At 50.3% G+C, this 19,121-nt stretch overlaps 1 protein-coding gene across 1 annotated transcript; it reads right to left on the reverse strand.

Moving 5' to 3' along the window:
- Positions 1-2,694: 2,694 nt before the first annotated feature.
- LOC109782466 (exocyst complex component EXO70H1) lies at positions 2,695-4,852 on the reverse strand. The gene has a single exon (XM_020341085.4). It carries the CDS (start codon positions 4,714-4,716, stop codon positions 2,899-2,901), a length of 1,818 nt encoding a protein of 605 aa, XP_020196674.1. The 5' UTR covers positions 4,717-4,852; the 3' UTR covers positions 2,695-2,898.
- Between the last annotated feature and the right edge of the window lie 14,269 nt (positions 4,853-19,121).

Genomic DNA, 19,121 nt, shown 5'->3' on the forward strand with positions numbered 1-19,121 from the left:
GCTTGCGGGAGGGTTAATCATAAGTAGGAGGTTTTTTCAAATAAGAACAACACCTAAGCACCGGTCCATCCACATATCAAATTATCAAAGTAGCGAACACAAATCGAACCAACATGATAAAAGTGACTAGATGAAATTCCCGTGTACCCTCAAGAACGATTTGCTTATCATAAGAGACCGTTTTGGCCTGTCCTTTGCCTCAAAAGGATTGAGCTACCTTGCTGCACTTTTGTTACTACTATCGTTACTTGCTCGTTACAAATTATCTTCCTATCAAACTACTCCGCTACTTACAATTTCAGCACTTGCAGACACTACCTTACTGAAAAGCACTTGTCATTTCCTTCTGCTCCTCGTTGGGTTCAACACTCTTACATATCGAAAAAAGCAACAATTGATCTCCTATACTTGTGGGTCATCACTCGGTCCAATGCTGGCCGATCGTCCTGCGCCGCATGGCCCGAGGGCACTCGCGCACCAAGCGCGAGCGTTGCTCTCCTCCCTGATGCCCACACATACGCTGGCGTGGCCGCCAATTAAGCTCGTGCGTCTAGCCACGCTGCTCGTCCGCTGTTTGCGTCCAGACTTCTGTGCCATGTTCACGGTGCATGCACATGTGGCTACATGGAACGTCCTGGACGAGGACGTGCTGGACTTGTCCGTGTTGGACGTCCTACATGCACGCATTCGGTGTAGCTTGATTCCTCGAAGATCGTTATCAAGTTTATGTGTGTCCTTACCGATTGAGCAACAGGCTGCAACTGTGTTGTCCCTTCAGACCGCAGCATCGCCGTCCATGGTTTTTCCTTGTCTGCATCGATCCACGCGCTACAGCTGCGTCGCTCTTTTGGGCCGTAGTGCCGCGGCCCGCGGCACTACCGCTCCGAGGCCGTCCGCTCCAGACCGTCCCCGTGAGTGCATCGACCCTCGCGTTGCCGCTGCGTCGCCCCATCGAGCCATAGCGAGCGTGGCACGCGGTCCTTGCCATCGCCCCGTGGTTTTCTCTGTGTCGGCACCGACCCGCGCGCTGCCGCTGCGTCGCCCCTTCAGGCAGTACGCGACCCGCGGTCCACCCCCGCCCCGAGGCCGTCCAGTCCAGGGCGTCCCGGTGGCTGCACCGACCCTCGTGCTGCCGCTGCGTCGCCCCATCGGGCCGTAGCGAGCGTGGCACGCGGTCCTTGCCCGTTGTCGACCCGACCCGCGTGCCGCCACGTCGCCCCTTTGGGCCATGGTGCCGCGGCCCGCGGTCCACCGCTGTCCCAGCGTGTCGACTTCCTGTGGTAGGCGCCGCGTCGCCTCCCTTGGCGCGGGAACGCCATCATCCGCGCCGGTCTTCGTCACGCTGTCAGGGTTACTCGCCTACTTCGAGCACCGCCCTCGCGCCGCTACCCCTGTTGTCGCCGCCGCTACCCTGTAGCCTAGCCGCCGCCGCCCGTCCACCCCCTTCGTCTTCATCCAGCACCAGCCTGTCGCCAGCGTCGCCGTCATCTACCCTGACCACTTCGTCTACTCTGACCACCGTTGGTGACATCGGCCCCACGCCGATTGATGCCACAACTATCGTCGAGTCTCCTTCTGTGTTGGCCTCTCCGACTTCTCCGACATGGCGTATAGCTCGTGCAGGTCCCGTCTACGCATACCCGGTGCTGGCAACATCGATGTGTGCCTTCGTCCATGACGTGTCCCCGGGCCTGGCAAACCTGATGCGGCGCTTCGTCAACTTCGTCTTCGTCCGTCTACGCATGCCCGGTGCTGGCAACACCGACGTGTGCCTTCGTCTATGACGTGTCCTCGGGTTTGGCAAACCCAGCGCGACGCCTCGCAACACCATCCTCCTTCCGGCGCACCACTACCTCGACACCACTGCGCCATGACTAACTCGGCGCCTCCTTGCGCCCGCGCCTCCACGGCGACTACCTCGACACCGGCTACCTCGACTCGACATTGACCATGGCGTTCTTCGCACGGCTACCTCGACCATGGTTACACCACCCACGCTCTCGGCTATTTCGACAATGGCACAAAGGGCTACCGCCTTGCTTGAGTAACCTCGTCGATTTTCACTCCAGCCACGTCTTCTGTGATGCATCGACCATGACGACTGTTGGGGGAGTGTCTGTTGTCAAATGCCGATTTACACATGTTGGACAGACTTACTCTCTGTTGGCATTTGGCACCGAACGGTTTCACCACCTTTCCATTTGTGCTTAATTAGATTGCTGGAGAAAACGTGTTACTCCACGCATAAATAAATGTGGTGGAATGCGCTGTATACTCACCATTAATGGACATGCTTATTCAAACCAACGCATTCAGTATCATCTTTGACGATTATAGAATATAAGTTTTTTTTGAGAGAGAATATAGAACGATAAGTTGCGTAAGGTGTTCTCCACTGGGTGGACTGGGCCTCGACAATCCTCATGTGGCAGCCGGATCGTACTGTGCTCTCTGTACACGCCCAGTTTCTTCTTAACACAGTACAATTATAAATGCCCACATACACGTGATATTGTAAATTTTGCGTAAATATACAGAACATATTCCCTATCTACCATCTACAAAATTCTAAATCAGTTTTTTTTGCAGGGTAAAAGGACCCTATTATTTCAAACCCAAACTTGATATGCTGTCAAGAAAAAAGGACAAAGTTATATTGAGCGAAATCGAATATACACACACTTATATACAGACTTCGATGCATTTCAAATCCATGCACGTCTTCTTCGTTGCTCTGTACAGGTTACAAGTGGATCTCACAACAACAAAAGCTCAAACATCACAAAAGAATGCTAGTATGACTGAGGATTGGTTAGTATCATATTCAATCTTTTCTACAACACGCACAGCACCAGAGATATTCATATCCTGAAGCTGGCTACCTAGCGGAGTTCTAACTTAATCAGTGATAGTGACGCGCTGTCTCCTTGTTTTCCCATTTCTGATTTCGACCGGAACCTCTTGCTGCTGCTGCTGCTGCTGTGACGGCCGCCGGCGACCACCTGCGGCGACGTTCTCGTCACCTGCTCCCGCATTCCGCCCGCCGAACAGCCCGTCTATCATGGTGATCACGTCCCCCGGCGTCAGTCTGGCCACAGCTCCCTGCCGTCGGTAGAAGAGCCTGTACATCGGCACCACGGCCTCCTTCGCCGCCGCTCTCAGCGCCTCCCCCATCTCGTCGTCTGCCGCCACCCATTTCTCTTGCATCGCCACCATCTGCACCACCGCCTCCTCCACCGCGCCGCCGCGAAGCACCTTGCTCCCCCACGCCGCGCGCACGTACACGTCAACGTACCCGCGCGCCTTGGCCCTCTGCGCCTCCGCCCACTCCTCCCCGAGGACCCGCTCCAGCTTCGTGCCGCCGCCCACCTTCTTGGCCACGTAGTGCGTGTTGTTCGCCAGGAACAGGTAGCTCAGCGCCGGTTCCCGGTAGCTCCCGGCCTTCGCGTCCAGCTTCCGTAGCAGCACATGCACGAGCCAACCGATGGGGTTCGACCACACGCTCAACGCCGGCGAGGACGACGACGACGACGAGAGATCCGAAGAGGAGGCCATGCTGCCAGAGGCGAGGGATGACGTGTCCGTGAACTGGTCTCCTCCTGCCCCGACTCCTTGCTGGTAGAAGTATATGTGAGCCAGCGCGTTCTCGTAGTCGGCGAGGAAGCTGAGGTAGTTCATGACGTAGCGGGTGAGCGGGTGCACTGCGCCGCCGGGCACCGTGCCCTTGGACGGCTCTTTCTCGATGGCTGCCTCGAAGCTGGCCACCATGCTCCGGACCGCCTCGCTGACCTTGGTCGTCACGAGGGTGGCGGCGCGGGAAGTGACCTCCGACTTTTCCCCGAACGCGGAGACGATGGCCGGGAGTATGGTCTCGGTGAGCGCGTCGTGGACGTCGAGCACGCGGAACAGCCGCTCCGGCGCGCGCCGTGACCGCCCGACGGCAGCCTCGGCGACCGCTAGGATGTTGGTGGCATGATCGTCCGCGATGGCACCGAACACCGCGTCGCCGACGCCCTCGTTGTCGCCGACGAAGACGCGGTCGCAGAGCTCCCGCTCGGCGGAGAAGACGGACGTGAAGGCGACGCGCGCGCCGGCGAGCCAGGACTGTATCTTGGCGTCGACCTGCTCCCAGGAGAACTTATGGACCTGCGCGTGCTGCGGGGACAGCGAGAAGCCGTGCAGGCGCTGCAGGTTGGCGGTGACCGCCGCGCGTCGGCGAGCCTTGAAGATGGACACGCACTCCTTGCCGTACCCGGCGGCCATCATGGCCTCCGCGACCACGCGAAGGTGAGCACAGGCGTCTACCAGGCTTTGGTCATCCTCTTGCTCGTCGTCATCATCATCATCTTGGCGGAAGTGGAGGACGGCGGGGAGGGAGGTGAGGAGCAGCTGGAGCTCGCGCTGGAGCCTCCGCATGGCGGTGTCGAGGAGCTCCTGCGCGTGGATGAGGCCATGGCCCCCGGCGTGGAGGGCGTCGGCGGCGGTGGCGGCGCCAGAGGCGTAGAAGAGCATGGCGCGGTGGAGGTCCTTGGCGGCGCGCAGGAAGGCGTCGACCTCGTCGGGGGTGGAGTCGAGGAAGAGGGAGCTGCCGAAGGAGTCCTCGTCCGGGTGCCACTTGTCGAGCAGGATGGCGGCGGCCGCGACGGTGTCGTCCACCACGGTGGCCGGGAGCGTGCGGCGAGGGGCCAGGGGGCTCCGGCCGCCGGCGCGCGTCATCGTTGGTTGCAGCGGACAACCGACGCTCGGTGGGCGGGCGATGCGTGTGAGAGAGAAGACCGTACGTTGCTTAGCGGCAGAGCTGAGCAGTGCCTTGGTTTGCAAGGAGGAGGCGAGGCGGAGTTTGTTAAGAGGATAGGATGGCCGGCAGGGGGTACTTGTAGACGGACGGACGACTCGGCGTTCCTCCATCGGAAATGTCGGTCAAACGTGACACCTCGGCAGACCGCGTGCGTCAGCCCGCCTCACGAGGATGGGCACAGGCGCGTTGCGTTGCGTTGCGGCCGTGCATTCGAATAGAGTATGGCACGCGGGGAAACAGCGTGACGAAATAGCAGTGTACTACTACAATTTGGACTATTAGCTACTCCCGTCTCATAATATAAGAGCGTTTTTTACACTACTCACTAGTTGGCCAGATACGCTTTTGTTGCCGGCGCTACACGGCATTTACAAGAGAGCAACGCGTAATTGATCGCATCGCACAGCCTCCTCGAAGCTGCTTCGAACGTTACAAGGCGTAAATACAGCACACGCCCTCAAGAGACAAATTAACCTCTCAGCTCAGCCTTGCGTTTTGTCTCCATGCTTGTTATAAAATAACTTAGTTTATGCACTGTACGGGGACGTTTGCCCTGTTGCCTCTCTGCCTTGTTGGAGTATAATGTCCAGCTTTCTTCTATAGTTTAAGTTTTTAGGTGAATTCGAGCATGCAGATCAATACTGCCAAGTGAATCGTCTTTTTTTTCAAAAAAAAAAAAGAAAAAGAAGAGAACAAAGGTTACTTTGGTACCAAACATCAGTAAGGGCATCTTCAAGGCGAACCTGTAAACTTTCTGTAACCGTCTGGACCAAACCAAACTATACGGACAGCGAAAGCCATCCAACGCTGATCTGTATCAGTCTGCGGAGTAGTCCTGACGCGATTTCTCCCGTAAACCGGAGATAAAAGTGGGGAAGGTTTGTGGGAGTCCGGACCGCTCCCAAGCGCGCTTCTGGTTGCCCTGACCCACCAAAAAACTACACCCTTCCGCGCACGCTCCCTTCCGGCGCCAGCTGCCCGCATTCATGCCGCTATAGAGCGCTTCGCTCCGCATTGAAGATGGTTCAGGGCAGACACGACCTCCCACTGCCTCCACCATTGAAGCGGCGCGCTGGCCGAGGGCGCCGTCCGTTGCACGCCCGGCTGAACACACCTCCTCGACGCATTCATACGCTCCCATTAATCCTGCGTGGAAGCCGAGAAACCTACTCCGACCACACGTCCGTTCATGAGCGGGCCGGCATTAAACGCAACGTCGGCCGAGCTTCTCTCTTCTGCCCTCTATTTAAATAATGGCAGGCGCCGGGCAAGAAACACACCCGTCGACCGCTCCTCCCATCTCCTCCTTCAGCATTTTCTCCACCATTTTGATGGCATCTGACAGTCAGGAAGAGCAATTCTCCGGCATAAAAAGTCGGCATGGTAGCCCGCCGAGCCCGCCAATACGAGCAAGGCAGCTCGCTGCTCCACCTCCCTCCCTGTGACGCCCCCGATTTGACCGTACACTAATCATGCACGCAAATGTGTACGATCAATATCAGGGACTCATGGGAAGATATCACAACACAACTCTAAAACATAAATAAGTCATACAAGCATTATAATACAAGCCAGGGGCCTCGAGGGCTCGAATACAAGTGCTCGATCACAGACGAGTCAACGGAAGCAACAATATCTGAGTACAGACATAAGTTAAACAAGTTTGCCTTAAGAAGGCTAGCACAAACTGGATACAGATCGAACGAGGCGCAGGCCTCCTGCCTGGGATCCTTCTAACTACTCCTGGTCGTCGTCAGCGGCCTGCACGTAGTAGTAGGCACCTCCAGTGTCGTAGGTGTCGTCGTCGACGGTGGCGTCTGGCTCCTGAACTCCAGCATCTGGTTGCGACAACCAGATAGAAAGGAAAGGGGAAAAGAGGGAGGGAAGCAACCGTGAGTACTCATCCAAAGTACTCGCAAGCAAGGAGCTACACTACATATGCATGGGTATATGTGTAAAGGGGCATATCAGTGGACTGAACTGCAGAATGCCAGAATAAAAGGGGGATAGCTAGTCCTGTCGAAGACTACGCTTCTGGCCATCTCCATCTTGCAGCATGTAGAAGAGAGTAGATTGAAGTCCTCCAAGTAGCATCGCATAGCATAAATCCTACCCGGCGATCCCCTCCTCGTCGCCCTGTTAGAGAGCGATCACCGGATTGTATCTGGCACTTGGAAGGGTGTATTTTATTCGGTATCCAGTTCTAGTTGTCATAAGGTCAAGGTACAACTCCGGGTCGTCCTTTTACCGAGGGACACGGCTATTCGAATAGATAAACTTCCCTGCAGGGGTGCACCACATAACCCAACACGCTCGATCCCATTTGGCCGGACACACTTTTCTGGGTCATGCCCGGCCTCGTAAGATCAACGCGTCGCAGCCCCACCTAAGCTCAACCGAGAGGTCAACACGCCGGTCTAACCCTATGCGCGCAGGGGTCTGGGCCCATCGCCCTATGCACACCTGCACGTTGCGAGGGCGGCCGGAAGCAGACCTAGCCTAGTGGCGTTCCAGTCCAATCCGGCGCGCGCCGCTCCGTCGTTGACGTCAAAAAGAGCTTCGGCTGATACCACGACGCCGGGATACCCATAACTACTCCCGCGTAGATGGCTAGTGCGTATAGACCAAATGGCCAGACTCAGATCAAATACCAAGATCTCGTTAAGCGTGTTAAGTAACCGCGAACGTCGACCAGGGCCAGGCCCACCTCTCACCTAGGCGGTCTCAACCTGCCCTGTCGCTCCGCCACAAAGATCCACTTGCGGGTACTCCTTCGAGCCGACCCGACTTTAGTCATCACATGTGTCATGTGTATAGTATATAAGTATATAGCCGTGATCACCGCCCAGGTGATCACGGCCCGATAGTATAGCACAGCAGACGGACAAGAATGTAGGGCCACTGATGGAAAACTAGCATCCTATACTAAGCATGTAGGATTGCAGGTAAAGGTAACAACAGTAGTAGCAAGGATAGGCTATGCATCAGAATAGGATATCGGAAAGCAGTAACATGCTACACTACTCTAATGCAAGCAGTATAGAGAAGAATGGGCGATATCTGGTGATCAAGGGGGGGGGCTTGCCTGGTTGCTCTGGCAAGTAGGAGGGGTCGTCAACTCCGTAGTCGAACTGGGCAGCAGCAGTGTCGGTCTCGTAGTCTACCGGAGAGAAGAGGGGGAAGAAACAGTAAATACAATGCAAACATAAACATGACGATGCGTGACATGACAATGAGCAGTGCGAGGTGTGTCCTAACGCGACAGTAGGTGTTACCGGCGAAGGGAGGGGAACATCCGGGAAAGTATTCCCGATGTTTTGCGTTTTCGGACAGATGGACCGGAGGGGGAAAGTTGCGAGTTCGATAGGTTAGGGAGGTGTGGTGGACGAACGGACTGCGTATCCGGATTCGTCTCGTCGTTCTGAGCAACTTTCATGTTGAAAATATTTTAATCCGAGTTACGGATTAAAAGATATGATTTTCTAAAGATTTTATTAATTTCTAGAATTTAATTAATTATTTAATTTAATTCGAAATTTGGATTTATGACATCAGCATGATGTCATGCTGACATCAGTAGTCAACTGGGGTTGACTAAGTCAAACTGACATGTGGGTCCAGTGGGACCCACCTGTCATTCTCTGATTAGGTTAATTAGGGTTTAGCTAAATAATTACTGTTTAATTAAATTAACTAATTAATTAGATTAATTTAAACATGATTAATTAACTTAATTAATTTAGTTAATTAATTAATTAATTAAATTTATTTTTATTATTTATTTTATTATTTTTATTTATTTATTTATTAATTTTTATTAACTAGTTTATTATTATTATTATTATTATTATTTTTATTTTTTTATCATTTCATTTTTTTAACACGTTCTCTGGGCACTGGGCCCCATATGTCATTGGGCCAAAGGGCCACAGCGGGTCGGGCAACGGGCGCCGCCCGAACGGCGCGGGGAAAGCGGGCGATGGGCGAACGGGTGCTCGCACCCGAGGCCAAGGGAGGCGAGGGCGAGTGCGCCCGGGGTCTCGGTGGCCGGCGACGGTGGGAGCGGCGCCGGGCGCGGGGAGCAGCGGGGCCGCGTGGGGCCAGCGACGGAGCAGCGTACGACACCAGCGGCTGCACGCAGGGCTGGCCGACGCGGTCGGCGAGCAAGGGGGGAACGGAGGCGAGGGCGCCGTCGACGGGGCGAGCGGCGATCGGTGGTGCTCGCGCGGGGACAGAGTGGAGAGGGAAACGGCGCGGGAGTGGGGCAATGGTGCGGGGCGAGGCCACGGTGAGCGCGGCCGGGGCGCGTCTTGAGGCCGGACGGGGCATGGGGAAGAGGAGAGGGAGGGGGGTCCTCACGGGGGGGGGGGGGACGCGGTCTGGGCAGCGAGTGCGGGGAGGAGTGACGGGGACGACGGCGATGGGGAGGCAGGCCATCGGGGACGAGACGAGGTCGAGGCGGCGTCGATCCAGGCGGCGGGGTCGTGGGGCGAGCGGGGGACTCCAGGGAGGAGGCGGCGCGGTGGCCCCGGCGAGGTGGCCGTGGCGGTGGCGTTCCGGCGGCAGTGAGGAGGCCAGGAGGGGCGGCGAGGCGGGCGACGGGTGGCGTCGGGGGCGATCCCGATCCAGGAGGGGATCGGGGGAGTGGGGGGGAGTGGGGAGGAGGTGTCGGTGGTGAGTGGGGGGGGAGTGGATAAGGTATCGGTGGTGGGGGGGTGGCCGGCCAGCTGGGCCTGGGGTCGGCCCAGTTGGGCCAGGGCCCAGTAGGGGCAGGGGTTTTTCCTTTTTTTGTTTTTGTTTTTTTTCTGTTTTCTTTTCTTTTCTTTATTTGCTTTTCTGTTTTATTTCAATTTAAACTATTTAGGCATTTTATAAAAATGTGTTTACCACACCATATTTACTTATGCAAAATATGGTATCTCCCGAACATTTTTATTTTAATATTTGAATACTTTTGTCGTTTGACTTATTTAGGATTTAAATTTAAAACGGTTTTGAATTAACCCGAGATTAATTACGGTGACAGAGGTGACGTGCCATCATTAACGTGAGATTACTGTAGCATGATTATCCGGGCGTTACACTCCCCTAGGTCGACAGAGCAAGTTACCGCCCAAATCCGGCGTGTCGTTCATCAACTCGTCGCTCCAAAGCCAGCTCGCGGAGGAGGGGCGAGTTGCTCCAGGCCGGCACGGAGGGGAGCATGACAACAAGGGCATGCACGACGCCGCGTTGTACCGCCCCTCCAGTGCCTACGGCCGCGCCATCGCCGTCGATGTGCGCATAGCTGCACCATGCAGACAGAGAAAGAAGGCGGGTGTGCGGAGGAGATCGACGAGTCGGTGGCCAGTGCATCCGCGTCCACGTCCGATGGACCTTCGGGGGAAAGTAGAACACGGGAGGCCGCCACCGCTTGGGTCGTAGGAAGGCCACCGCCGGCGCGTTTCTTTATCTTTGACCACCCTGGCCTGGGCGTCCACGGAAGCACCCTTCCCCTCCGGCTGAAGCACCCTCTTCGCCACACTTTGATCAACGGCGCAGCCGGACATAGGGAAGATACGGGGGAAGAATATGCCTCCGGGGCTCCCAGCAGTCCGGTAACGAAGGGATCCGCCGCGGCTGGCCATAGACTAGTGTAGTGTATCCGTGTCGTGGGAGTGGAGCTCCGCGCGACCGTACGTGCGCATAGTTTTAATTTTCTAGTTAAAATGTTTCCAAAATGTAACCGTTTGCGTCCGGTTTGTATGCAATCCGTCGTATTTGTATGAAATTTGGTTGAGTTTGCATAAAATCGGTCGTGTTTGCATGATTTTCATCCGATTAGTTTGAGTTATTGTGAAAATGTATGCAGCTAGTGTTGGATGGCTATCTCGCGCATTCGTGTCCGTGAACGACTGCGGGAGGTTTTTTGCGGGTTGCAGTTGAAGATGCGCTTAATGGCTTTTGTATGTCGACACAAACAGAAGAGGCACGTCTTGCCTGTGAGCCATTAATGCTTGACAGTGGGTGTGGGTGCCCTTAAGGGGTTCTCACGTCACACGTCTTAGGATTTAGTCTTGACCAACTCATCCATATTTTGTTTAGTCAGAATATTGTTCAAACTTAAATCTTCAAAAATGATGACGCATGTATTTTACAATGGAGTGAGTAATCGTTTTATGAAGGGTGTACAACAGAACTGAGTTCGCTACGTGGCAATCGACCATTGCACTTGAACTCAGACTTCATGGAATTATGTTTCACTAAAATTAACAAATTCAGCAAAAGAAAATGCTTTGGTAAGTTAAGTTGCAGGAGATTTTCTTATGTCTAAGTGAGATGTCTTGTCGATATGATGTCTTACGTTCTTACCATTGAAATTTGTGCAAGGGTGACGAAAATCATCACCGGATAAATGGCTAGCACCATCGACATATATAGAAGAATATAAAGTCGACTTAGAGTGTAAAACAAATGCAAAAAATGTACTCCATTAGCTTAAGTGGAGCACGCCTCAATACTACTCCCTCCGTTCGAAATTACTTGTCGCGGAAATGGATGTATCTAGATGAATTTTTAATTCTAGATACATCCATTTCCGAGACAAGTAATTCCGAACGGAGGGAGTAGAAAGGCGTGCCGTCTAGAAATGCGACTATGAAAGGTCAGACTAGGTCTAGCAGCCCGCACGACAGTGACTCAACTATTACTTTTGTTGTCCATATCAGCTCTACATATATCTTGTCTCTACTCGGCTTATACGACACATTTTTTATGGTGTTTGCCCCCCCCCCCCCCCCCCCACACACACACACACACACCTTACAGCTTATCGTTTGGTAACTATCAACTCACTCCCCCTCCCACCCCACCTATCAATACAAATATGTTCCAACCAACATCGACATTTCAAATATACGGAGGGTTTGTACAAGCTGCAAGGCGGCCAAGGCCCCCTTTTTTTTTGAGAATCCCTTTTTCTGAGCACAAGCATGAATTAATAGAGTACATACGGTTTTAAGATTATTATTTTTGTTCTATGGAGGACAACACTTAAGATTGCATTAACCCCCCCCCCCCCCCCCCCCCCCCCCTAAGGGTGTCGAATTAGGATTCGTGTTGAGTTTTAGCATTTCTTACTCTTGCCATAGAGGATAGTAGGCAGACTTTTTATACGCGTAATGAGCACCCCCACTTTATTACTCAAGTACTTCATCTTTATATCTGTAATTTAGATTGCACATCTCAAATTTGTCATTGTTCTTCGGTAGCATACAGGGATTGATATTCATGAATAGGTTGACAGTGTTTCCAACACTGTCAGTAACCATATCAAATTTGTCTTAGTGATTTCTAAAATGCGCCATTGAGTGTATGGTGTATTCGGTTCGTCAAAGTCTCCTCCAACAAAATCGATACTATCTCATCGAAAGATCGAGACACCCTCGTACATATCAGTTATGCTAAACTTTCTTGCTTTGTTGATGGATGAGATCTTTGCCTTCAACATTTTTTGAAGCATACCTTGATTGAGCCTTGGTACACTTTAGAATGAGAGCTATTGTCTCGCTGCAAATGGATTCAAGGATTATTGGCTCGGTTGTATATCTTTCTCTTGCTTAAATAACTGATGAGAGTGGTTTCATTCTTTTATGAAACTAGATGATACACCGCGTGTTGTTGGAGGAATTAGTTGCAATTTATCTCAATGAGAGTTGGTTATATAAAACATGACTATTTGAAATAATATGTGAGAAGTTAAGCAAAAAAGCATATAGTTTATTGTATAGTTGTAAAACAAAAATAAAATATAAGTAGCGGAAATCCAACTCGGTGCCCAGACTCATCTGCTCCCGCTCAGGAAAAAATTCAAAATAAATACTAGAAAAATTCAAACAAATCCAATATTTTTTTGTGTGGTAGATAATTTGATGCGTGAGGTCCGCTCCAACTTTCAACTCATTTAAACATCTGAGCAGCTCTCGGCAAAAAAGACAAATCGGGTCAGAACAATGCGTGAATAGTAAACATTTTTACAGACCCTGACTTTGTCTTTTTGTCGAGAGCTGCTCAAATGTCCAAATGAGTTAAAATTTGGAGCGGACCTCACGCATCAAATTATCTACCACACAAAAAAATTGGATTTGTTTGAACTTTTTTAGTATTGTTTTGATTTTTTTATGAGTGCGGGTGCAGATGAGCCCAGGAGCAGAAACTCCGCGTTCGTAGTCCTTTGTCATGAATGGTTGGATTCTTATAAAAGATAATCTTATTAAGAGGAATTGGCATGAAAGTACGCAATGTGTGTTCTGTCATCACGATGAAACAATAAAACACTTGTTTTTTCAATGCAAAGTGGCTCGTTCTATATGATCAGTCATCCAAGTAGTTTCTGGCTTGTATTCTCCATGTAGTGTTGCTAATATATTCGGCAACTGGTTACGTGGGATTAGTTACATGTTTTGAATTCTTCTAAAGGGTGGGAGCGTTTGCTGTTATCTGGTCGCTTTGGATAAGTAGAAATAATAAGATTTTTAACGGTAAAAGTACTTCTCTTATGCAGATTATCAACATATGTACCGGTACGCTCCGCTTATAGTCGTCTCTATAAAGAGTGAAGAATCGAGACCTCTTTACGAAGGTGTGTACACGCTTGAAGGCCATGGCGAGGGATATTTTTACCCGACATGGATGGCAGAATGATCTTCGGATTGGCCCTCCTACATCTTAGGCGCTATACAGTCTTCACATGATTACTTGATTTTCTATTTTTTTTAGAACGTGGACTTGGTTATGACCGTGTGCATCTCAGTTATGCAAAGGCCGAGCGTAATGCTTAAATTTTTTAAGTAATAAAATGTCCTTTATCAAGATTATGGGGTGGGCTTTTATCCACGTATGGTTCCATGTTGGGACGACATTTTTTGAATGTAGAGAGAAAAACGTGCCTCGTTTGAAAAGAAAAACGCAAACAATTTTTTTTTCAGTGAAATCGATCGAGACGTCACTGCTTTATAATTAAGCAAAGCAGGACATTGTTACTTGACTGCCACGGCCTGCGTACACCACGTCACCAACGAATGATAAGGGTTGAAGACCAGATGGTTACACAAATAGGGATTTCCATTTGAAGAGATCAAGGCCGGCAGCAGACGCGACTTTCCGTGCCATGACGATAGTGAACCAGAAACCGTGGACAGGAGAAGTATGAACCCTAGGCGATTAAGAATAATAGAGGAGGAATCGGTTGGTGCTGGAGTACGTACACGCATCTAGATCCTGACGACGCGCCGGCTGGATGGCGTATGGGAATTGCAGTCCAGTATTTTGCGACAATTCGTTATAAGACGTAGGGTTTTGTTTCTTCTACGAGCAGGCTGCAAGCTTTTATTTTTTGTTCTGCGAGGAATCTTCTGCTGCCAGTAGCTTGTTTGATATGGTCAAGTGCAAGGAAAAGGCTAACCATTTCCGGTGCAACCGACGCCATCCAACCGAATGGCCTCCTTACTTTTTTTTACATCAATACAGACACAAGCGCTCATATATACGCGCATACACTCATCCCTATGAACGCACACACGTACACCCTATCCCTATGAGCACCTCCGAGAGACTGAGCCGGCATATCATTTTGAGATTTACGAAGCCACCATATGCGCCTCGTCGTCGACGGGAACGTCTCCTCCCACTGAAAGCGCATTGCCGGAAATCCTAAAATAAATCCAGAAATAATGCGAGCACCAGGATTTAAACTCTGGTGGGTTAAGGATACCACTGTCCACCTAACCATCTCAACTACAGGTTGATTCGTGAATGGCCTCCTTACTTAATTAGTAGGAGTATGATCGTTTTCTTAATCCCATCCTTGGAATTAGTTTTTTTGTGGGACCTTGGAATTAGTTATCTACCTATAGAGTATACGTACTTGCTAGTGTCATCACTAGACCGTTGATTTTCCTTGTAGTCTGGCGTCAGATATCTGAGTTTGTCGACATACTACTACTAATCACTGGACTTCCCATCAGATTATTTGACATATCTACTGAACTTTCCATCAGATCATTTGATTGACAAGCGTGCTGAACTTCCCATCACATTATTTGACATGATCAAGCAAGGAAGTTAATGGCCAGTTGAAATGCTCGTGCCACATCTTAACTACTAGTAGTAGTAGCTAGTCTGTCGACTATCGATGCATCGTTTACTTGGTGTAGGCGCGTTGACATTGACTAGTTCTCCTGACTTGCTCGATCCAACTTGCTCCTGGTCCGGCCGGTTTTTGCGATTGATACCCTTGACTCGCCATGTTCGAACCGAGTTCTGACCGTGGGAACATGAAGTTGCACATCATATCACAACTCCGAATAAACGGGATCCACACACATGCACACGAGCAGCAAAGGTTGGCCAGTCTCCCCCCTCCCGCCGCCTCCCCATCACTAGTCAACATGTGAACAACGAATGAACAAGAGGTAATAGCACCATCAGTCCCAGAACTTGCACAGGATGTGATGATCTGGTCCAGAACTTGCAAAATGCAACTATTGAGTCCCACAACTTGCAGCCAATGTGCAAATCTAGTCCTAGCCAATCGTAGCACGACAAGTGGAGCCTAGTCAGCACAGCCGGTCAGCGCAGCGCACTTTGCATTTACCCCCCTGGCCTATTCACTAATGAACCCGCACTGCACCACCTGAGTTTAACTGCGTGGTATATTCCTGGAATATCCTCCTCAGCCCACTCCACTCACTCACCTCTCTGCTTCTGTCCACGAGCCCCTGCTCCAGCTCGTCGCCGCCGTCCAGGTAGCCGCCGCCGTCCGTCCAGCTCGCCGCCATGGTGTCTTGGAGTGAAGGATCCAGCTCTTCGTCCGACGGCTACTCTGTCACAAGTGAGGTTAGCTCCAGTACGTACATTCATACTCATTGGCATTTAGGGTTAGGTCAAAAATGGGGAATTTTTGCTGACAAGAATATGTTGTAGGCTCCTGCTGCTCCCACCATTTTCTGCTCTGAATGGACAGGCCTTGCTTCAGATCTTGCAGCTAGATGTGAGCACCAATGTGTCTATGAGAAGTTTGTGTCCTTTGAATCAGTTGACAGTGGAAGGAGGTACCTTGCTTGTGCACAGAAGGTGAGTAGATCTACAGTTGCTTGAGATTCTTGGAATGTGTCATGTTACTGTCATCTGTGTAAGCTTATAGTGTGTCATGTAACTGTGCATTAGTTCAGCACCTAATATAGTTAACTGAGGAAAATTCTGTTGACTGAAGAAAAGTGCAGTTAATTAACTGAAAATTTCAGTTAACTGCATCTTGTTTTTTTGCAGAAGTATTGGTTATGCTAAGAATTGATAATATGTTTGTTGTGCCATAGTGCTGTAAATATATTGAATGATTGACAGTGTAATTAATATAGTTTTACCACAAGTTATGTTGTAAGAGTAGATTAATAGTGCTCCATGCTTTGCCATTTACCTAAAATTGTTTTTTTCTTATTTGGTAGGAAATACCTAAATGCAACTATGTGGAGTGGATTGACCCTGAATGGCCTGCCACTCTGAAGATGAGTTTAGCCAAGGTTTGGGGCATGTATGATGATGAGAACAAGCTAAGGCTCAGGGGAAGTGTAGTTCTTGCTGAAGAAAATTTTAGGGTTGTGAAAGAGAAGGAAAAGATGAAAAATGATCTGAGGTTTTTTAAAGTAGATTTTGCTAAGATGGTGGGTGACAAGGAGTAGGCAATTACTGAATTGGGCAATGCAAGACTTGCTCTTTCTGACCTAAAGGAAGAGCTTGAGAAGAAGAAGATGTCTGATAAATCCACCACTAGCATTCATCAGGTTGTGAGGGCTAAGGCAAAGAAAGAGAGGGATGAGATGAAGCAACAGATGGAGAGCATGAAGGAAGAGTTGGACAAAGTGGTGTCACAGAGGGATGAGTTAAAGAAGGAGAAGAAGAAACTAGAGTACATGATTGGTGATCTATTCAGGCACAAGGAGGAGACCAAGAGCAAGATAAGGAGGGTGAACGAGATTTTAGATGAATTTGAGTAATTAATTGTTGTTGTAATGCTGCCTTAAGTTGGAGCTATTAATTAGTTGTACTGAATTTGTTGGTGTAATGCCATTATTATGTAATGCACTGAATTTGTATGACTGATTTTAGTTAACTAAATTAGTATGACTGCTAAGTGCATTTGTGTTAATAGTTATCTAAATTTGTATGACTGCACTAAATTTGTGTTACTAGTTTGCTGAATGTCTCCAGATAAGTGCATTTTTTACAGTGTCAGTTAACTGAATTTGTAGTTAACTAAAGATCCAGTTAACTGAATTTAAATGAGCTTTGTAAGCATTTGCAATGCACTGATGTTTTATGAATTTAAATGTTAAGTGCCATTTGACTATCTACTTGTAGACAGAACTACAGCTGGTATCTAGAGTAGTGCACAGCAATAGCAGCATTGCAAAGCAGCAGCAGCAGCATTGCAAAGCAGCAGCAGCATGGCCTAGAGAACTGTTGCATTCTTTCTTTGCAAAGTTTTAGCTACAAACCACATCATAAGTGGCACTCTATGGAAACATGGTACTAGATTACAACAACAACTGCATTGTAGTTGAAGGAAATAAAACAATGGCATTGTAACAGCAGCTGCACCAGCAAATCAAAGCATGATAACAAGATAAGCATTGCAAAGCAGCATAACTATATAGATAGCATCCAGATGTCCTAATTGCAGTAAAGTTCAGACAATATAGCAGAAGTGCAACCAGATGTGCCTAACCATTCCACATTACAATTAACTTATGTGCTCTGCATATATAGAGCACACCTAACATAAACTAACCAAAATATCACTAACTTATATGCTGAATTTTCTTGCTAGCCAGCATACCTAACTACTGCATCATCTTCTTGTCCAGCATCTTCAGTTCTTCAGGTGCTTCAGGCGCTCTGAGCGGCGCACCTCCCCTGCAAATGGTCTTTTCTTTGGCTTCTCCGGCTCCTGTGCTGCCGCTGCCACCTTCTCCTCTTCTGCCTCATCCATCACCTCCTGCTTGACGATGTCAGGCACACCTGGGAGCACCTCCACGTCAATCGGGAGGTCTCTGTCGCCCTCATTGGCGTTGTGGACTGTCACCATCATCTGGATCTCGTCCTCCTCCTCCTCTTCCTCGTCGTCCGACAGGACAACGACGAACACCTCCTCCTCGCTAGACGAGGCATACGACGCAGAGGAGTGAAAATCCCCTCTGTAGCCCGAGTCATTGTCGGAGCCCACCTTGCAGTACTCCGAGTCGGACGACAGAGAGACGTCGTCGTCGTCGATGTGCATGAGGGGCACCGGCGCAGGCAGGGCCAGAACCACATCGTGGACATGCTGCATCCACGACCACACGCGCGACGGATCCGACTGCGGCCGCGGCGTGGTGGCGGACGTGTACATCCACCAACGCGCGCGCTGCCTCGGATCGTCGGAGCGCGTCTCCGCCATTGCGAAGCGGAGGATGTTGGCCGGAGGGGTACGTGCGCCGTCCACGAGAGCGCGCCTCTTCTCGTCGTCGGTCATCTGGTCGATGAGGCCCCGCGCGTGGTTCCTAAGCATGTCGACGCTGGGGAACCATCGGCCTATCTCCTGGAGCTCCGCCGCGTGACCTCGTCGTCGCCTGCCAGCTCGTCGACCATCCTCTGCCATGCAGGGTGGTTGTCCATGGCGTCAGCGGCGGCGTCAAGATGGCCGGCGAGGGTTTTCTTCTCTGGTGGAGTGGGAGGTGGGGAGCGTAGAGCCCGAGGCGTCGTGAAACGGTAGTGGTGAGTGGGGGCGGTGGGTGGTGGGTGGTGGCCTCTTAATAGGAATGGAAGAGCGAACGGCACCGCTCTGAGCAGCATGTACAGTTTATGTCACTAAAGGCGATGTTGCAATGAGTATTTAGCAGATCACTAGTATTAGCGCACTGGCATAGAGCTCAGCCTATCAAACAAAGGGTCCTGGGTTCGATCCCCAGGACAACCATTTTTTGGGAAAAAAAATTAGTTAACAACAGCAATAATGTTCATTTCAGTTAAAAAGCAGCAATGTTCATTTCAGTTAACTGCATCTTCAGATATCTGAATGTGTAGATAACTGCATCTTCAGATATCACAAGGAACTGTAACTAGCAATGTTCATTTCAGTTAAAAAGCAGCAATGTTCATTTCAGACACCACAAGGAACTGTAACTAGCACATTTTCATAAATGCATTAGACTGCAAACTTGCTGCTTTGACAACCAACATTCATGGCCCATCAAACATTCAGATATCCCTAGTTTACCCTCATAATAGTTAGTTACAAAAAAGGCAA

Source organism: Aegilops tauschii, chromosome 2, assembly GCF_002575655.3.
Source record: "Aegilops tauschii subsp. strangulata cultivar AL8/78 chromosome 2, Aet v6.0, whole genome shotgun sequence".
Taxonomy (NCBI): domain Eukaryota; kingdom Viridiplantae; phylum Streptophyta; class Magnoliopsida; order Poales; family Poaceae; genus Aegilops; species Aegilops tauschii.